The sequence below is a fragment of the Dicentrarchus labrax genome, unplaced genomic scaffold (assembly GCF_905237075.1).
Source record: "Dicentrarchus labrax unplaced genomic scaffold, dlabrax2021, whole genome shotgun sequence".
NCBI classification, from domain to species: domain Eukaryota; kingdom Metazoa; phylum Chordata; class Actinopteri; family Moronidae; genus Dicentrarchus; species Dicentrarchus labrax.
Genome location: NW_026136715.1, coordinates 16,249,556 through 16,268,678, shown reverse-complemented (window position 1 = coordinate 16,268,678; position 19,123 = coordinate 16,249,556). Strand labels below are relative to the sequence as shown.

The 19,123-nt window shown below is 41.9% G+C and overlaps 1 protein-coding gene across 2 annotated transcripts in view; it reads left to right on the top strand.

The window, feature by feature from the left end:
- The first annotated feature begins 514 nt into the window (after window positions 1-514).
- Window positions 515-19,123, top strand: part of dip2ba (disco-interacting protein 2 homolog Ba) — a 43,464-nt gene continuing 24,855 nt past the window's right edge. Inside the window, exon 1 of one of the 2 annotated variants that reach the window (XM_051424458.1) lies at window positions 515-782. In XM_051424458.1, the coding sequence (XP_051280418.1) occupies window positions 698-782 (85 nt within the window). In that variant the 5' untranslated portion in view covers window positions 515-697. The remainder of the gene's footprint in view (window positions 783-19,123) is intronic. The other variant, XM_051424459.1, reaches the window with a different exon arrangement.

Below are 19,123 nucleotides of genomic sequence, written 5' to 3'. Positions count from 1 at the left end.
AAAATATTTGCACACCATTGTACTGTTATATAGTGTGTATATTTTTTATTTATACTTTTATATTTTCTATTATATTTTGTAAAATTCTCATTAGTGATACTATTGTATGTACACTGCACTCTTTTTATTGCACGGTAATCCCCAATGCTGCTGTGTGTAATTTGAATTTCTCCTACAGCGGGGGATTAATAAAGATATATCTTATCTTATCTTATTTTATAAAAAGTTCCCTAAACAGGAAATAATCTGCTCAAAATTAATCCAAATCACTCATATAAAATCTGTCACTCAGTCAGTTTTACTAAATACTAGAGGAGGAGAAGAAAAGGCTGTGAACCACAGTGTTATAAGGTTATATATATATACACACAACCTTATAACACTGTGGTTATATATATCTATATATATAGATATGTGTGTGTTTGCCGGTCGGCCACCAGAGGGCGCAGCAGTTCCGGTGTGCACTGAATCAACGTGCAGGCGAGGTGAGTGCAGTCACGTGACCAGCTCGTTGCCGTTGGTGAGTGTTTCCCATTATGGCGGAGGGGCCAGTCGTACGGATGGACTGTCTCTCCCACTCTGATGCTTGTTTTGTGTCTTGAGGGAGGGCGTTTTTATTTTTATTTTTTTTTACCTTCCCCCGCCACAGCCTGGTTTCTTTTCCACTAGACTGCACTCGTGTTTTGTCGGCGAAGCCATGGCAGACCGCGGCGTGGATTTGTCCGCCCTGCCAAAAGAGGTTAGAGACCAATTGGCGGAGTTGGATCTGGAGCTGTCTGAAGGTAAAGGAGGGGAGGGGGGGCTGATGGGAGAGGAGGAGGGTGGTGGTGGTCGTGGGGGGGGGGGATGCTATAGCAGATTTATAAGCTAGCTATGTGTCTGAGCTGTCTGGGTTAACCAGCATCGATTAAACCCAGTAGTTTCCTCTCCTCCTGCTCTTACTTTACGAGTATAACAGATTGAATGGACACCGGCACTCAAGCTGTGTGCCACCTAGTTAGCTTATTTTGTGCTAACACAGGATGTGCACACACGAGCTAGCAGGGCATGACAAGCAGCAAGGAGGAAGAGAAAGGATTTCATCCCCCCCCTTTTTTTTTTCTTTTTAATCGTGTCTCCTTTTTTAAAATGTATCTCACGCAGTTTTCAAATTAAAACGTCGATTTAAAGACGTCTTTTCTGTGTCAAATATCGTCATTTGCGGTGTGGTTGAATGTCAGAGCCATAGCTGTGTGTGTGTGTGTGTGTGTGGGGGGCTAGTCTGGGGGGGGCTGTCTGACAGACTAGGGTGGCCAGAGGCAAGGTCTGGCTACCAGGGTTTGACCCCTCTCCTGTCATCTTTGTTACACTCCTTCATATAGTTTGATTCATCTGTGGCTTCCTGTCTGACATCACACAGGCATTGTACTTGGCATCAGTTTTTCAGGGTTCAGCTGAAAATTGGTTTTATTGCAGTGAATCTGTGAGTCACTGTGAGTAGTGTTTGAGGTGTAATGACAAGGCCTACAGTCATCATCTGCTCTGGTGTCATATGGAGACACAGTCTGTTATGAATGACTGTCAGTGATTCTCAAATGTAGTGTGTTGACCTCAGTGACGTTCATTGGCGCGATCAACAAGGATCTGTACGTAGCCTTATCCACCTGTGTCAGCCCGCTATTACTGTAATTATAGGTTTACCTACCTGCTAACCGTGGTTACATTGCCCTACGGGACCTGTGTCAGGTGTATGTGTGTTTGTTCTGCTCTTGTGGATGAAGGTGGGTGATGGATGTGTCTGTTTATTGTAGTTTACAAATATCTCAACCATTCATTCATCCAAAGCATCATGCAAATCAACCCCTCCCCCAGCAGAGCAGCTGTTAGCCCCTGTCCTGCACTGCACCCATTGACACACACTGTCACATCCCTGGATGTCTGCTTTGTGACACCTATACAGTCTTCCAGTGGTGATTGAATCCGGTCGTCCTGCGCATTGACCACTCTTTGTCTACTTATCCATGCTGATTAACATTTGGTTATTTCAGGGGTGTTATGTGGTTTCACAATCAGTATTTGATATTTTCCCACTTATGTCTGGCTAACACCAGTTTTGATACGCATGTTTGACTCTTAATACAAATGCAGGTTAACCTTTCCATTGTCATGCCTGTAATAAGGCCTTAAAAAGGCACATGGTGCTATAAAAGACCTCGACAACGTGGTTCTTTTGCATTTGACAGTTGTATTACCTGGTATACTCTAATAATAAACACAAATGCATATTTATAAGCTAATTACTGTTAATTAAAAGAATATTGTAGAGGGACCGTTGCTGACTGACCTTTAAGGCTAATGTGTTACTCAGGTGTAGATCAGCTACTATTAAATGTGCCTGTTATGTTAAAGAGTTATACTGGTGGTTTTGGATGTTTTAGCCCGTTAATTACAAAGGGTTTATGTTTGATATTACACACCGACTATTTACCACAGTTTTTTTATAGGTAATTTAAAGGGGTGATATGACATTATATACATGGTGTAGATAGATAGATAGATAGATCATCTCTCTGTGTATTGTGGGAAATGTTTATAATCTTACTTTAATATGTCAGATATATAATTTGCTGGAATTCCAGGGAATAAACACAACATCACAGTCTGTGTAGATATAGACCTTTTTCACAGCAGGCATTTTGACAATAGTAGCGTAAACCCAAGTGTTATCAATGATACTAATTAAGATTCAGTTCCACTCAAACAGAGTCGGGGTGCTACTGTTTTGTGTGCTGGCTCACTGGAAATGCTCTGCTACACTAAAAGGAACTGAACCCTAATTAGTATCATTGGTATCAAAATGGCTGCTGTGAAAAAGTTCTATTGGGATATAAAATTACATATACCATGATGAAGTTTTTGTCCATATTGCCCACCCTTTGTCCTCTTTCCAGCCAGTGCTTGATTTTACTTCACATCACAATGTATTTGCAGTCATCTTGTTCACACACTCGAAACCTCAAGAACACATTTATTTTTGGTCACAACATTTGGTTGCATACACCGATGCAGTTTCAAACAGGAACTGTTCTAAATATCGTTCCTTTTTGGTGCATTTCTACTTTGTGAGAAACGTGTAAGACTTTAGAGTTAGTTGCTGAAAGGTCCAATCTCTTTTGCAAGAAAAAATCACATGATCCCGGTGTCCATGTTTACTCATTGTGGAAGCCAGCAAGCCCCTTTTATAACTTCATGCATGTGGGATGTCATCACCTCATAGAAGATTTTTTCTTGAGTCCATAACAAGTCCTCCTCTGAACCAAGTGGAAATGCCTGTTCCTGCGTTGCTCGGATAAGAACACAGGCCTGCCAAATGGCCTCTTAAAAAACAACCCAGTTCTGCTAGCCCCCTGTGACCATGGGGACACAATGAGGACCATTCAGCTGGTCTGAGCCGCCGTGGCCAGGAGCTCTGCTGTCATTTAGGCCATTCAGCTAAACCCAGCCTTTGTGTGTGCACGTTGGAATGAGCTGCCTCCATAGGAAGAGAAGGTAGGGGCTGGTGACTGGTCAAACTTGAGAAGATGACGTGTAGTGTGTGTACTACTGAGGGGAGTGGTTCACCTCTCTTACCCTGCCGTCTCTCAGCTGGGCCAGGGGTAAAAGGTCATGTCTGGTTCGTCCCTGTAACTACCCTACCTGGTTGACATCCCCCACCAGCTGTCAAACATGTTCCACAGAAGTCCAACATTGCTGACTCAAGCAAAATTCCACACAGATTAGTTTTTCATCTGTGAATTAGAAGCAGGTGGCCCAGGCCAAAGTGCCGTTTTGACATTAAAATACAACTTGAAATGATTGGCATTTCCTCCCAGGCGGATTATAAATCTGTAAACTCAGGAGCACTTTCTTGTGTATGTGTGTGTTTTTATGTGGAGATAGGGTCTTACTATGATCAGTATGTGCAGACAGAGAGTCCGGATTATTGCCAGTTGCTTCCTTTCTAGGCCAATCATCCAGTTAAGCAGCCAGCGTTCAGATGCGGCAGAAGCCGGCTTGGCTCGTTGTTGTATTAAGACCGAGGGCCCAGAGGATGACAGCACTGATATGGACCCAGTCTGTATCAGCCATCCATCCTCCTGACCCTAGCCATCGGTGACAGCGTGTAGGGCAAAACCTGATGGACCCTTGAAGGAGACTCTCCTCCCAACCAAGGAGGAGATCTGTGAAAACATATCCGTTCTCTCTCTGTAATATTTATGAATGGGATACGCAGTAAACTGTTGTTTTTGTAAGCAGACATGCGATAGGTACTTCCTCATACTCAAGCTCGTGGCGCAGAGCTCTTGTTTTTTAGGGTGGAGGTCTGCACTGGCAAACAAATAGAGGAATAAGGGCCTCTTACGCAACAGTAAAGCTGAAATCTCTACCCAAATTCAAATCAGTTCACAGCTTTTGTTTCTTGCAGGCTTAATACAACATGCTTTGTTAACAGCTCTACCAAATGTGAGTGTCCTGTAAATAGGAGTGGGCAATATGTTCAGAATGGATATTGTTATAATTATCACAGCATCAATATGTTCAACAATAGCATTTATTTGTCCTTTTAGTGACTATTAATATGGCCTTTTTTGGACAAGTGGCAGTCTAGAGAAACAGAAAACAAGGGGAAGGAGAGAGGGGATGATGATATGCAGCAAACGTCCCCAGCCAAAGCAAACCGGGAACATCGCAATTACAGACTAGTCAACTACTTCCTGTGATGCTATTTGCAGTGTTCAAAATAACATGTTAAAAAGTTAAACTCATGTTTATCCTGTTAAGTCAAAAGGGTTTATAGTGTTTTTCTAGATTACAATGCTATAATTTAAAAACAAGTTTGTTCTTCGATCTCATGCGGTGACAGATTTAGGTCAAATTTAACTTTTTCATTAAACATAGCAACAACTGTGAACCATAGTAGCTCATTGTGAGTGTTATATGGATTATAAAGAGGATGATTAACTCTAAATTGATTTATTGCCCAGACCAACTTGCAAGACAACTTTAATCTTTAAGAGTTATAATATCAAGTTCTATATACTGTAGTATATGCTTCTTTCAGCGCCCCATAGGTCAGAATCCACAAAGCACGAATCATCTTCCCCGTAGCATCATAGCCAAAGCCTTAGGTCCAAGCAGATGGTTGGGTACTCTTGGCACGCTTTATATATATGTGTGTGCGTGTGCATGTGCGTGTGTGTGTGTGTGTGTTTGTGTGTGCGTGTGTATACGTACAGTATGTTTGCACATACAAATGTGTGTGTGCAATGTGTCATAATACTGTTATACTGTGAATAGTTAATGATGGCTTCAGTCCCTTTTCCTCCTCCAGACCTATTGTAGGCTGAATTATTCACATGCTCTCATTAAATACCAGGACACCCTCACAAAGCAGTGTGGGTGTGGGTGGGTGTGTTGGTGTGTGTGGTTAGTGAGCGTGATTTCTTTATGCTCCCCAGGTAGAAGCTGAGGCATGCACAGAAAAAAAAGCTGAATTAGTGCCAGGAGATATATTGACATCCCACTCATCAACCCTTCAGACCTGCACATGTCTCGTGTGGGAAACTCATTTTCTACAGTAGAGGATGCGAAACTTGTAGAACAAGCTCACATGTAATGTCAATAAGGGCTGGGCAATGTGGCAGAAATCAACAATATTAGTAAGAATAGTGTTTTTCTTATACTGATCGCATAACAGTATGGTAAATGTACACAGTGTAAAACATTCAGATTGACTCCTCTACTATGGATTTTAGTACATCTGACAACAAAATTGTCTTATTTTGTTAAATGACAACACAGTATGATCATATTGTCACAAAATTGTGGTTATTTTGGCAGATATGAGTCACAATTAGTGGGAATGATCATTTTTTCGTCACCATTTTCATTTTTGCTGAAAAAACTATAAAGATCACGATGATGTGACATTTGTTGGGATCGCTACCAACAAACTCGTTCCTATACCTCGAGAACAAGACCTGTAGGCCAGCGCTTCTCTTCAGAACTACAGTGCTTTTACAGTAAAAACATTGCGTGGTTTGGATATTGAACATGACATATTGTGATTTCCCAGTATCAGGACCTGTGTTTCTGTGATGTGCAAGTCTTGAATAGTAGATAGATAGAGGGTTATTAAGGATGCTGGTTGAAGCTCCTGTGCTTGCAAGCATCTTCTATTCTTAGGTACCTCTGAGCAGGACTCTGTCACTGAAATGGTGGAGGAGCTCTGTGTCTGACTTTGTGATCTGACCTTCCTGTGGAAGCAGGCAAGTTAATACCGAAGTTCCTTACAGTCCGTGAATAAAAGTTCACATTACATTAACATTAACATACACCCCTTTGATGTGCTATTATTTAGCTATTCTTGTGTATCTCTCAGTTTGCAGAAATACAACAGTCTAGGCAAGCCTGTCTCCAGCTTGTTGTAAAACTGTGAGTCACAGCAATTAGGTGTGTCCTCTCCTCCCTAGGGCACATCCATCCACCAGAAAGTGAGAGAACCTGTTTTAGCCTCCTCTCTCACTGGGCTGTTTACTGAGTTGATAGACGTAATGCCACCTGTGACTCACCGTAAGGGACGAGTGAATGGGGATTTTGTCATATCAGACCCTTTTCTCCCAGTCTGCACAACGCCCACCTCCATTCACCACTTGACCAACCTGTAATCTCGACTGGGCTGAAGATGACGTTGAAGCAGCTCTCTACCCACTCAGTGCTTTTGTGGCCTGCAGTCATTTTGCCAGGGACCCAGAATGTGTCACTCCAGACAATGTTGATTGATCTGATTTATACCTCAGAGGCATAATGAGGAACTCAGTGGCGGCAAAACAGAAATCAAGTCTGGTTGTGTTTGTCTTTTGGTGTTGTCAGACTGTGGGGAGTTGATGCAGAGCCCTCCAATGTATCGCAAGGCTATATCCACTGCCCGGCTGGCCATGTGACTGTGCTAATGCTGAAGAATGCTCTTGTGAATATAAATAGACCTGGCTGGCAAGACAAATTCACTTTCATGCCTGAGGAGGAGAAAACAAGCATCTCTTTGACACAAAAGCTCCGCCATTATTGCAGTGGAGGCCACCCTCTTAAAGTCCCAAGGAGTCAGTCCTAATTGTGTGTGTTTCTTTCTCGCTGAGGCTAATGCTCCTGGCTAGTAGACAGCAGCCAGTAACAAACACTTCAACATCCAACTGGCTGGTTGACCGCTACATGTGGGTCACTGTTACGCCCATGGGTTGTGTGTGAAATACCGCAGCTTATTGAGAACTGCCCTTCTCAGGCCAGTTAGCCTGCTGTCTGACCCATGGAGAAAGTTGCTATAGTATGCTAATTGTTAAAGCATCACACCATTGGTTTTAGACATTAGAATGTTATGTTGTTGCTTAGGAAGATTGATTGATTGATTTCCTACCTTTCAGGCAGCTTTTGGCTTTACTTCATGCCGATACACCGTTCAAATCAACAAGTATTTAATCACAGCCAATACTGAGTCACAGGGAGTGTTTACAACCTAACTTGCAGGTGTTCTAACTCTTTGAGAGAAACATTGCTGATTTGAGCAGCGGCCCGAAACTATCAAATTCACTTTGTTCATAATGGTGGGCACCTGACTTGTAAACATCAGAGCTGATTTTTCCTTGAACAAATCACAAAGGTTTAAAGTCGGTCAAATTTTATTATTTTTGGTCTTATGAAAACAGTGCAGCTGTCTGTATATACATCAGTAGGCGTGCTATTGGGTAGATTTGCATGACTGGATGACATCTTTGCATATAGCCAGTCAAAATATTTGAAATACTGATAAGCCTCACAGACTAAGTGTAAACAACAGAAAACCTTTCTTTAAGTAACAATCTTCCCTTCTTATCTAATAGCAGGGACACACATATCTGCACCTTGGCTTGCTGAAAAAGCATCCATGACAGCCAAGTCTGTTCACTAATGTCATTTTGCAGTTTAGATGGCTGGTTAGCCGTCAGCAATAGCAGTTTGAACAGTTCAGAAACGTATTTGTAAATGTCAACATTGTTTGTTTTAGATCTGGAGCTACGAGGTCCTTTTACGACACAATCCTCTAAGACTCCAAGATCGCAATTTAAATGCATTTCAAAATTGCTTCCGCATGATTTCTGATCCCAAAAGGTTTAACTTTTATAGCTTTGATTGGGTATCACGTTTTTAAATGACCAGAGCTCCAACCATAAACCTGCTGTTTGTTATAAATCATGTTCATTCTCGCTCATTCTCTCTCGCTCATATTGTCTCACTTGGTCTCTTCAGCTGATCAACCACAGCTGATCACTACAGCCTTTGTAGAGGGTGTGGAAAACATGGGGTATTTTCTCAGCAGCTGGTCAGTTTCTATATATGAAAGCGCAGGCCTGCGTCACAGGAAGCCTGCTGGGAAACCAGAGCTCAGGGGTAAAGCAATCCTGCTGTATATGTACAATGAAAGTTTCCAAAAGGTCAATGGCTTTCTCTGCCGGTCACTCGTTGGGTGTAATTTTTTTTTTTTTCTCTTGGACTCGAGCCTTGTATTTGCCAAAGGGTTATCAAAAATACGCAGTGAGTAGAAGTCCTCAGGAAACCCCCTCAACAAGCTGATGTGTATCTCCCCTCCTGGCCCCTCAGAACACATTGTGCTAGAGCTTGGCTTATACTCATGGACCCCTTTAATTTAACTCCACAGAGAAAGAGGTAATACAAAGGCCATGAAAACACATTGAATGGGTGGGGCTTCAACCTCTTAATTCTCAACTGTCAATAGCACAGTCTTATGGGCTGGTGCAGATCCATGTATGGTATATTTTCACATTCATTGTCTTGACTGGAAGCATTAGGTTAATATTTTGACACTTGGTTGCTCTTCCGATCAGGCTGGCCTTAGTCATTTCCTGGAGATAGCTAAAAATGGTTGTTTGCTGCTAAGCCTAATCTGTGTTGTTGTTACTGTTGTTATGAGTATTGGACTCGATTTTGTAATGCTAACACTGAATTAGATTCTTTGGAACGTTTGTGGTGCTAAAGATGCGCCGCATGTCACTGCGAGTAGTGACAGTATATCAACACAGTATTTCTCACACTCCTGTATCAGTAGGAGGCCCTCGTTCTACAGTAGGTCGGTGTCGTGCTACATGCTGCTGCAGACTGTGTCGATAACACTGATGACTGTTGTCTGGATGTTGAAATCAGTTGGCCCTGATTGTTGTGAAACAGCCACTAGAGTTAAAGTTATATCCCGAGATTATCCAGCTGAACTTTCTCTTGAGACTCAGACCATGTGCACATTAGTTGGCAGATATATCCACTTTAAAGGGAGTATCTGAAAAGATCTGTTTTTGGTGGTTAAGCTCTGGCCGTGTTGTTTTCGCCTATGTTGTCGTGAGTAGCTTGTTGCTAAACATCACCTCACTACCACTCCCTTGTGACCTTGCACCTTCAGTTCCACAAATGTTTTCGCTGACACAAAGGTTTGTGTATGTTAGAGCTTGACAGGCATTTGTACAGCTTGTATTTTTTTTCCTTTAGTGTTGCACCTTGTTGAACATCTCCACAGATTCAGAGCTATCTTCACAGCAGTGAGAGATTCCCATCCTGATGACAGGCTGTTTAATGACTGTGAGCAGTGGGTGGTGGGAGGTCAGGACCATGAGCTGTCCAGAGAGTGGAACGTAGGCAATAAGGCCTGTGCGCTTTCAGTGTCAGCTGCAGACTCAACACCCGGTATGTGAGTCTTTCTCAAAGGCCACTCATAGCTTCTTATGAGCTTATAATATTGATTTAATGAGTCAGCTGCCTGGTTAACATTCCTCCTTCTACATTAATGTCCTCTTTTAAAGCAATTAAGCAGAGTCAAGGAGCATCATCTGTGCATATGTCATCCAGAGATGGAACGTGGAGATATCACTAAGCTAAGCTCAGGTTCATATGGCACGTGTTTGCCGATATGTTGTCTTGTGCACTCACTGACTACATTGTTAAAACTGATGGGCAACAGAACGAATAGATGACAGTTCAGTTGTACCTTTAAAATACAACACCGCCACAGGGAAACCTGATACCTCGCACTTACTTTCTCTTCTCAATACCCTCTGGTTACCCAGCAATGCCGAAACACTGGTCTGTCATGCAGTTAACAAGCCACGATGCCTCTGTGTGAATAAGTCTCTACTTTGTTTTTTTCCTTTTCTTTACAGTGTGCTGAATTAAGTCAGAGTCAACCTACTGACCTAGTTACACTGGTTTCATAGTTAAAATACGCTAGATTAGGAAATGATAAATAAACGTACAAATTATGCTGTGAAGTAGGCCCTTTAACTTGTCATAGTACAAAAAACACAGGTGTTACTAGTAACAACACGATGATGGCTCTGTTCCCAATAAACTGTGACAGTGTGCCAACATGCTCAATACCAGGACCCTGTTTTACAAAGAAGTTTCAGACTGGTCGTCTTCATTTTGCTCTTAGGTTAGTTTAATACTATTTTAGACAATTTCACAAAGACTGACTTATTATAAGCCTTAAAACCAAGCCACCCTACCACAAGTCTAACTCTAAACCAAGAGACATGTTTCTATGATAACAATCAGTGAAAAACTCCTGACACAAGATAGAGCAAAACATGGCGCATCACTTGTGGTTAGCATTAAAAAAGGGAAGGTGTTTATCAGATTTGTCAGAGGTACTGAGCCCTGCGGCAGGGCTGCACTGCACCAGATTTTATGCCCCTGGAAGATCTTTGTATTATTGTGATGAGTGAAATGAAGTGCTTTGACGCATGATGCAGTTGCTTGGTCAGCCATTTTTTTTAATTTGAAAAGAATTTACTCATTTCAATTAGTCCAGCTTAGGATAGTCAAGAACTAGAAAGCTTTGTGCAAGCTTTATCTATCTAAAATCTGACTATTAATTCTTTAAGTCTGTCAAAGTCTGTCTTTGTGAAACTGGCTCCAGGACTCTTAAACCGAAGCAACTAAATGGAATTCATCCATCAATGGTTTTGTTATTTTATAAATTTTACTAGACTGTTGCAGAAGTGTACATAAATTAATTGTTACAGAAATATTATTGACAACTGCTGCCCAAGTTTTCATTTTTGTCATTAAGAGTTGTGTGTACATTGTAGACTGGCAGCCTGTGCAGGTTGCGCTTGTTTTGAAAGAGTTGATGCTTGTTAGAGTGACGATCCTTAGTCAGATTTCAAAATAGTCTGACACTTGGGGAAATAATGCTGATTCTCTGTCTTGCTGAGGGTTAGGCGAGAAGTAGGATACCCCTCACACGTCTGCATTAATATAGTTCCTACTGTTGCCAGTCTTTATGTTAAGCAAAGTTAACTGCCTCCTGGCTGTGGCTTCAGACATGAGAGTGGTAAGGAAGTTAAGATTTTTTTTTTTTAGTTTGAACTGACTTTCAATCAAAATTTGCCAGCACCTTACAGACCTTTTTCATTGCACACATTTTGACTCGTCATAGCAGTAAAAAGACACAGGTGTTACTAATATTGTCCTTTCATCTTAACAATTAATAAAAAAAATCATAATAGATAATAATCATGCAGTTGTTGTGATAGATCCAATTTAATAACTTTTTAAGCGATTATTGTACGGTGACAGATAATGCAGTAAATGGCAAGGTAGCTAGCTAATCTGACCAGAAATCAATCTGGGATTTGGCCTCTCTCGCCTCAGGTAGTCTGACTCATGCTGCAAACACAACACAACCCGTTATGGTTATAACGTGCTTGAGGGCAGCCTCACTGAAAAGCAACCTTTGCTGCTTACTAACAAGCAACTCACTTGCGCCCGTCTGACGTCAGATGTCTGACTCAGCAATGAACCATCTACATTTGTTTACCAGTCTTATCACTTTGATGAAGTATGAAGTGCTCCCAATTTATCTGTGAAACAGCTTGTCACTGCCAAGACTGTGCAACATACCTTTTGTTATTGTCTTCAGGGAAATACTGTGACCCAAATTGTTGTGTGAAAGTATATGAACAGAAGCATAAATAAGAGGGGAGGGTTGAAGGTTGATGAAAGGTGGGTTAAAGAGTCAGGAATCAGTGATGTGGCTTATGGAGAAAGTTTTTTCTTTTGGGTTGGTGAAAATATTGTCTTCTCCATGAGCCAAAAGTAGAAATGAGCTCTCAATGCTGCAACTGTCTCCAGCTCAAAACTCCACTGTACTCACACAGCTGGCTCAAGAGTGCCGCTGTCTCTGCCAATATAAAAGGCACAATGTAATAGAAGTAATGGAGGAAGTCGGGCAATACTCTGTCTGCACTCAAACAGAATGTGAATGCTTTAAAAGCTTGGAAGGAACATTAGTTTTATTTCTTTTGCAAAAATAACTTCAGGATGCTGACCGCCAAGTCTGATTTAGATCTAAGTAGAGCCAACACAATCGAGTTGAAGTGTTTTCATCCCGTCCAGGAAGGTCTGATTTGATGATGTGATTAGGTGTTTGACTCAGGGAGGGTTGAATTGAAAATTGGCCAGCATGTTTATGTGTGTGCGGGTGTGTTTGTTCATACGTATGCACGTGTTTTACAATAAGGAAGGTGTTTGTAAGGCTTAGCTGAAGCAATGTGTGACTTCCTTACATTCAGGGTACTAACACAGTGACTTTGATGTATGTCTGTACATTGTGAGTTGCTGCGTCTTTGTCTTTTTCTTTATGTCTCTCTAGTTGACTGTAAGTCCCACCTTGCTGTTCTCCCACCAGTGACATAGTTTCATTTTCAGGTTTCAACACTTCTCATACTACTCACACCTTTCATTACATCCTCTGTGCTAATCTCTCCCATTGAGTACAGTATTATACACTCATTTCCTTCCATGTATTGGCAAACACAGTTACATGTTATAGTTCTTTGATTGTAAGCTGTAAGACCACATTTTTGACCTGAACTAATCTGTGCTAACATGCAGTCAACTTTTTCTTCTGTTTAAATTCTTTTGACTTTTGAGTTTTTCCAAAGAAAATTCCTCAGAATAGTAAAAGGAGCTGTAGTATGATCTGTGATAGCCACATTGTCATGCATACTGATCACTGAATACCACAAAAACAAAAAGTATCTGTCTCTCTGTATCATTAAACTTTTCCCCTTCAATTCTTCTTCAAGAGTTTGACTAAGATTTCAAACAGAGCTTGAACAGTGGTGTCCACATACCAGTTTGTACTTGTACTGACCGGCTAAAAGGTCTAATTGAAGAAAAGAAATCACAACTTTATCCTAACAGTTCAGTTAACTGTCAAGACCAGCTGTCTCCGCCCTTTAAGCAACCGAATACAAACTGAATCTCTGTTTCTAATGGAGATTCTGACCAGAGAAATCACACTCCCCCAGCCTTTTCTCAGCTGGGCGGCAGATTACTTAAGCCATCCAGAGATCACTTCATCCTCCCTGTCTGTCTGAAAAACCCCCACATGGAGTAGCCGGCTCCCGGAGGAATTGTAGGCCTGTTTTTGGAGTGGAAAACATTCGTCCTGGAGGCAGGAGGCTTTTTGTACAAATGTGTCAATCACTTAGTTTCTAGACATGAACAAAATACCTCCTAAATGAGAAATCATTGCTGCTGATTTTTAATAGGTGTGATTCACCCCCTTGATACACTGAGAAAAAGTACCTGCAGAAGGGTGTGGATGCTAATTCAGTTTTCTGGTAATTCTCAAGCTCCAATACCTCATCCTAATGCTGGTTGGGGATTCCCATTATTTTTGATTTATCATACAAAATGTTCCATCAGGCACATAATATACCTAAATATTTCACAAGTGCTATGTAGATAAAAATAAGGATGAGCCAAAATACCCAGAAAATATTCAGTATTTTCTTATAATGCAATGAGAAAGACCATTTAGTAAGTTAAAGTTTAAAATGCAGATTAGGTCCATGTCCTACTGTCAGTGGTGAAAAGCCTAACCAGGGACAAGGCCTGGAAGTCCTATGTAACAATGCCTATATGTATTGTCCCTGTGAGATCAATTAATAAAACAACAACCTGATGAACACCATGGCTGAAGCTAATGACAGTTTCATTATCAATGAATTTGCTGAATATTATCTCATATAATTGATTGTTTGTTCTATAAAATGATGAAAAATGGCCATCGCAATTTTCCTAAAGCCCAATTTGACACTACCTAGTTGTTTGATTTAGACTGAAAATATAAAAAAAGGTATCACATAAGACAAAGATAATGCCATTTATTTTTCTGTCAGCTGACCAATTGTTTGACAGACTGATAGTTTCAGCTCCAGGTCTCAGTATGACAATAAAAGAATAAATCATAAATGGGAATGCAAATCCCAAGTATGGCAATTTGCTATTTTTTATCTGCTTTTATCTTTTTAACTGCTTCCATTTTAAATCATCAGATATGGAAATAAGTGTCTAACATCTACTTTAACTAACGACCAGGTGCCATGAAATAGTCTTGGTGTCAGACTCATTCATTTGCATTTCCTGCCGAGTGCTATTTACCCATGTTCTCAGCACAGTCTGCCTGTTGTTTTTGTGTTTCTGCTCGGAGTCTCTATAAATAAGATCCTGTGGGTGACGTTGGTTCCTCTCTCAGCCCCAGTGTTTATGTGCGTATTTACATGTAAATGTGCATACTGTGGCCGTTTTGTGTGCGTATTTTTGTTTGTGCTCTGTGTCTCCTCGCTGTCATCTTCTCACCAAGCCCCCTATGGGAGAATAGCTTTCTTTCGTTGGTGTCTATTTCTCGTGAGATTGAGTTGTAAGAGTGTTGTATGTTCGCATCACATTTAACACAGACAATAAATCACTGATAAACAAAGACAGCTTTGTGCTGATCAAACCAGTGTCATTGGCTAGAAGCCGACCATGACCTCACAGGGTTAGAAGACAGTCCTACACTACGGGCTCGGAGGCTAGCCTCAGCTCGGACCTTTTTGTCATCCATCTGTCCAGAGCGATGTAATCTGTTAGGTTAGATGTAATCTCAGATTACAGATTAGGATAGAACCAAAAATGCAAACGCTGGATGATTTTCATGATGCAAAAGCAAGGTTACGTTTACCACTATCTGTGTAATCTGGGTAGTTATTCTACTGAAGTGTGCGTGTTTGTGTACGGTCATGTGTTTGCAAGTAACCTCTGACATGTAGCTGCCTGTGTGCACGCAGGAACTGATACTGTGAGGCAAGAGGAAATTGTGGGTGGCAGAAACAGATCATGTCACTTCCTCCCAGAGCTGGATGCCACCAGGCTAATCTGTCCACAGTAATTACAGAGCTATACCAGTGGGGGGCTAAATACATGTGCGTAAGTAAAGGAAGTTGCAGGGGTCTTTGCAGTAGTATTGATATGTTCTGCAACCTCAACAGAAATCAGCTCAGACCATATTTAATGAGATCAGTGTTGTTGCCACACCAGAGAAGCAGAGAAGTGGCTGCCTTTTGTTCATTTAACATGTACATGGGTAAAGCTTGTTCATACGTGATGTTAGTTTCCTTAACATGGGGGTGCCGGGAGGCTAATCAGCTGATTCCTAAAGCCATTCGGCATCCCCCACCTCACATACACACAACACAAATCTTGTGCCTCAGCGCTGTACTTTACTGACTTTAATCTGATTGTGTGTGTGTGTGTGTGTGTGTGTGTGTGTGTGTGTGTGTGTGTGTGTGTGTGTGTGTGTGTGTGTGTGTGTGTGTGTGTGTGTGTGAGAGGTTGGTGGATGGGCGGGTGTTAACTACAGTCCAGATTCTCTCCTGTCTGCTAGCATCGACCGTTAGCTCATCATTCTGCCTTAGAGAGGAGACATTAGCCCAGCAGTGACCTCTGACCGTTATTAATAACCTTGGAAACTGTGCCAGCTGCTTGTCTTTTATTACTTTGCTACACTGTGGGTTCTTCATCTGGTCCCATGTTCATCATGTACCGCCATATTCATTTATAACCCAGGGTGCTTCCTCCATACTTTAAAAACAACTGAAGTCACTTTCACACTCACTTTTCAAAATTACCAGTGGCTTTTTCATTTCAGAAAATGTGCTCTCACGACAGAACAGATGGAGAACTTTGGCATTAAGAAAAGTGCTTCACTAAGCCTTTCAGGCAGAGAGGAGCATTTTCCAAAATTAAAAACAGTTTTTCGCGAGCCAGCTACTATCAGTTAAGAAGAAAGGCCAACGTCACAGTGTAAAAGTTGGCAGCAGTAGGTGTAATTCTGGTTCAAAGAATAGCTGGAGAGCACACAGGCTTTGTTGTTGGAGTTTTATGTAAATGTCTGAGACTCGTACCAAAGTGCTGTTTGCTGAGAGCGGCAGCTGGAATTAAACTGCTTGTTCAGATTATTTAATACAAATCGAAAAAAAATCCTTTCAAATCCTCTTATAATTCCAATATTAATTTCACCTGTTTCTGAATGACACATAGTCTTGCATAAAGTTTTAGGTTCTTTCTGGTGAAGATTTGTTTTAGTTCATTATGTATTCCCCCCCCACACACACACACACTCATATAACCATAACCTCAGATTTTCTTTCAGATCCCTCTCCGACTGTGTGCTGTTCTCATACCGCTCTTCATTACTCATCATTTATTCACCTTTAATGTGGAATTGGTGTTCCTTTCGGTTTGTTTGACAAAGCTAAACATTAAGTCCATTGTTAATAGTGACTAAAAAACAAGTGTCAATCGCAGTCAGATGATTCAACATTCAGCTGCTGAGAAAAAGCCATACACAACTGGCGAGACATTAATGTTTAATAGCCTAAGCACTGGGGGATCTGGACAGCCCATGTTTTTCCTGGATTTCTTTCACGTAAGCTATAAACTGAATGTAGTGGGTTGTCAGACCATTCCTCAAGAAGGAGGGTCTCTGTGTTTGAGGGACGCAAGAGGAAGAAGAAATCTACTTTAAAATCTCCCCCCATAAAGATTTCAATGTTTATATTTAATGACAGAGGTGTCTATGAATTCATTATAGATCCGCCATTCTGGACACTAAAGAGAGTGAGCTGAGGTCAACTTTAAAAAAAAAAATGTATGTCACCTATAAACTTAGATCACAGTATGAGATGTAAATTACACAGTTTAATCAGAATATGGCAGGAGTTGAGCATGGACTGATGCACAGCACACAGATGAGCTGCAGAAACACAAAGGGCTCCGGATCAGACCGGAGAATGCCAGTGCAGATTAAAACTGAAGTGGTCACTAATGCCTGGATGCATGACTTCGACTGTAAAATCCCTTAATTACAGAATGCGCTTTAGCTCACTATAATTATTGGTGTAACTGGGAATGCTGTTTATGTGTGTGTCTATCCCCTCTGTGACCCTGCGCTGTCAGCTGTGAGAGGATCACCCTCTGTCTCACTTGTCCTGGGGTCAAAGGTCAACAGCAGCAGTTTAAAGGAAGAGTCAGAGAAGGTCACTGTCATCTTGTTTTGAATGATGAATGTTGAGTGTTGGTTGGCCTGTTTACACAACCGGCTTGATAAAGACGAACTTTAAAGGCCTGGAGGACGATGATTGACCTGAATCTAAGAGACATTTTTACACACACACACACACACACTTTCCACGAAGCAGGTCCAGCATGTGCCTGGACAACAAAACACACACAGTCCTGGTTTTGACACACTGACACACATCTTACAGTGAAGGTCTGTAATACCCACTCTGCTCCAGGCGCAGTCAGCATTCACTCCTCTGTGTACTGTAGCACCCGTTAACCTGCACCAGCTGTGTATACAGACACACACACACACACACACACACACAGTACACATGGATACATTTGCTTCCTGCACCTCAGGGGAGTTTTTGGCCAATGGGCTAGCTCTCCAGGCCAGTTGGCCCTCTCTGTTAGTATGGTGTTCTCCAATCAGCACATTCCTCTTTCTGTAGACAGACACAGGGAGACGATTTTGGCAGCACACACACAGGGTGGGGTAACGCTCATATCCTGTCCCCTGACCTCAGATTATGCACGCACACACACACACACACACACACACACACACACACACACACACAGTCACTGTACTGTGTTGCTCATGCTCGCACTCAAAACACCACATTCTTGCTCTCAAAACGTACAGCTTTTCCTCTGTTTTAAAGCAGCTGTCACAGTCACTCTTTCAACCCAGAGCCCTCAGTGTCTCTCTGCCCACTGCCAGCTACAGAGCCGGTGTGGTCGTGCCAGTCCACGCCTGTTGTTATGCCCCCACACCAGTACAGACTCTCCTCTGTCTGTGTTAATGACCTCCCTCCCTCCATCTTTCCAACCCTCCATTCCTCCCTCCGGGCACCACTTGGGCACCAGCGCTGGGCTTAACAGAACCCTGTCTCCGACAACAATGACGCTCCAGTCCACTGCAATCAATTTGCCGCTGATTGCCCTCCTTGCATGTCTATCACCGGGTGTTTTCCTCTACATAAACAAGCCTGTAGCATACCTAAAGAGAAGGAGAAACAAAGAAAAAGAGACTCTAACACACATTTGCCAGCATGTGTACCCAGGCATGAAGTCAGAGCTGAATGCTGGCCATCCCATCTGAGTCTTTTTTTACGCAAAGAATGACAAAGCACTCAGCACTCAATCACACACTCCCTCTCACCAGAACTGTCTCTGACTTTGTTTTGCACAGTTTTTTTTCCTTTGCAAATGTCTGCTCCCTCCTTATTTTTTCACTACTTCACAGTATTGTGAAACCTCAAGAGTTTCCTCCATGGGAACGATGAGAATTAAAAGTCTGTAAAAGTCTAATTCAACCCACTGGCAGTCTACATACTCAACCCTAAAGGGAGCTTAGGAATCTGTTGTTTTTCCAAGCAAACGCCACACACAAGCGGATAGTGACCAGAGTGTGAGAAAGTTTTAAGATACAACACACAGAATATGAGTCACACATGGGACCCTCCACCCAGTGCCGGCTTATCCAGCCCACCACCGTCCAATCTGCTGTTGAACTTTGGCTCCCACTTTCTATCCTCATCTTATTTCCATTGTTGTTTCATACACACTCTGGGCTATGTTCCCTCTCTCACCATGTGTTTATTACCTCAACCCCCACAACCCTCTCCTCCCAGTTATCTTTGATTTTTCTCCTTTTTCTCCTCCT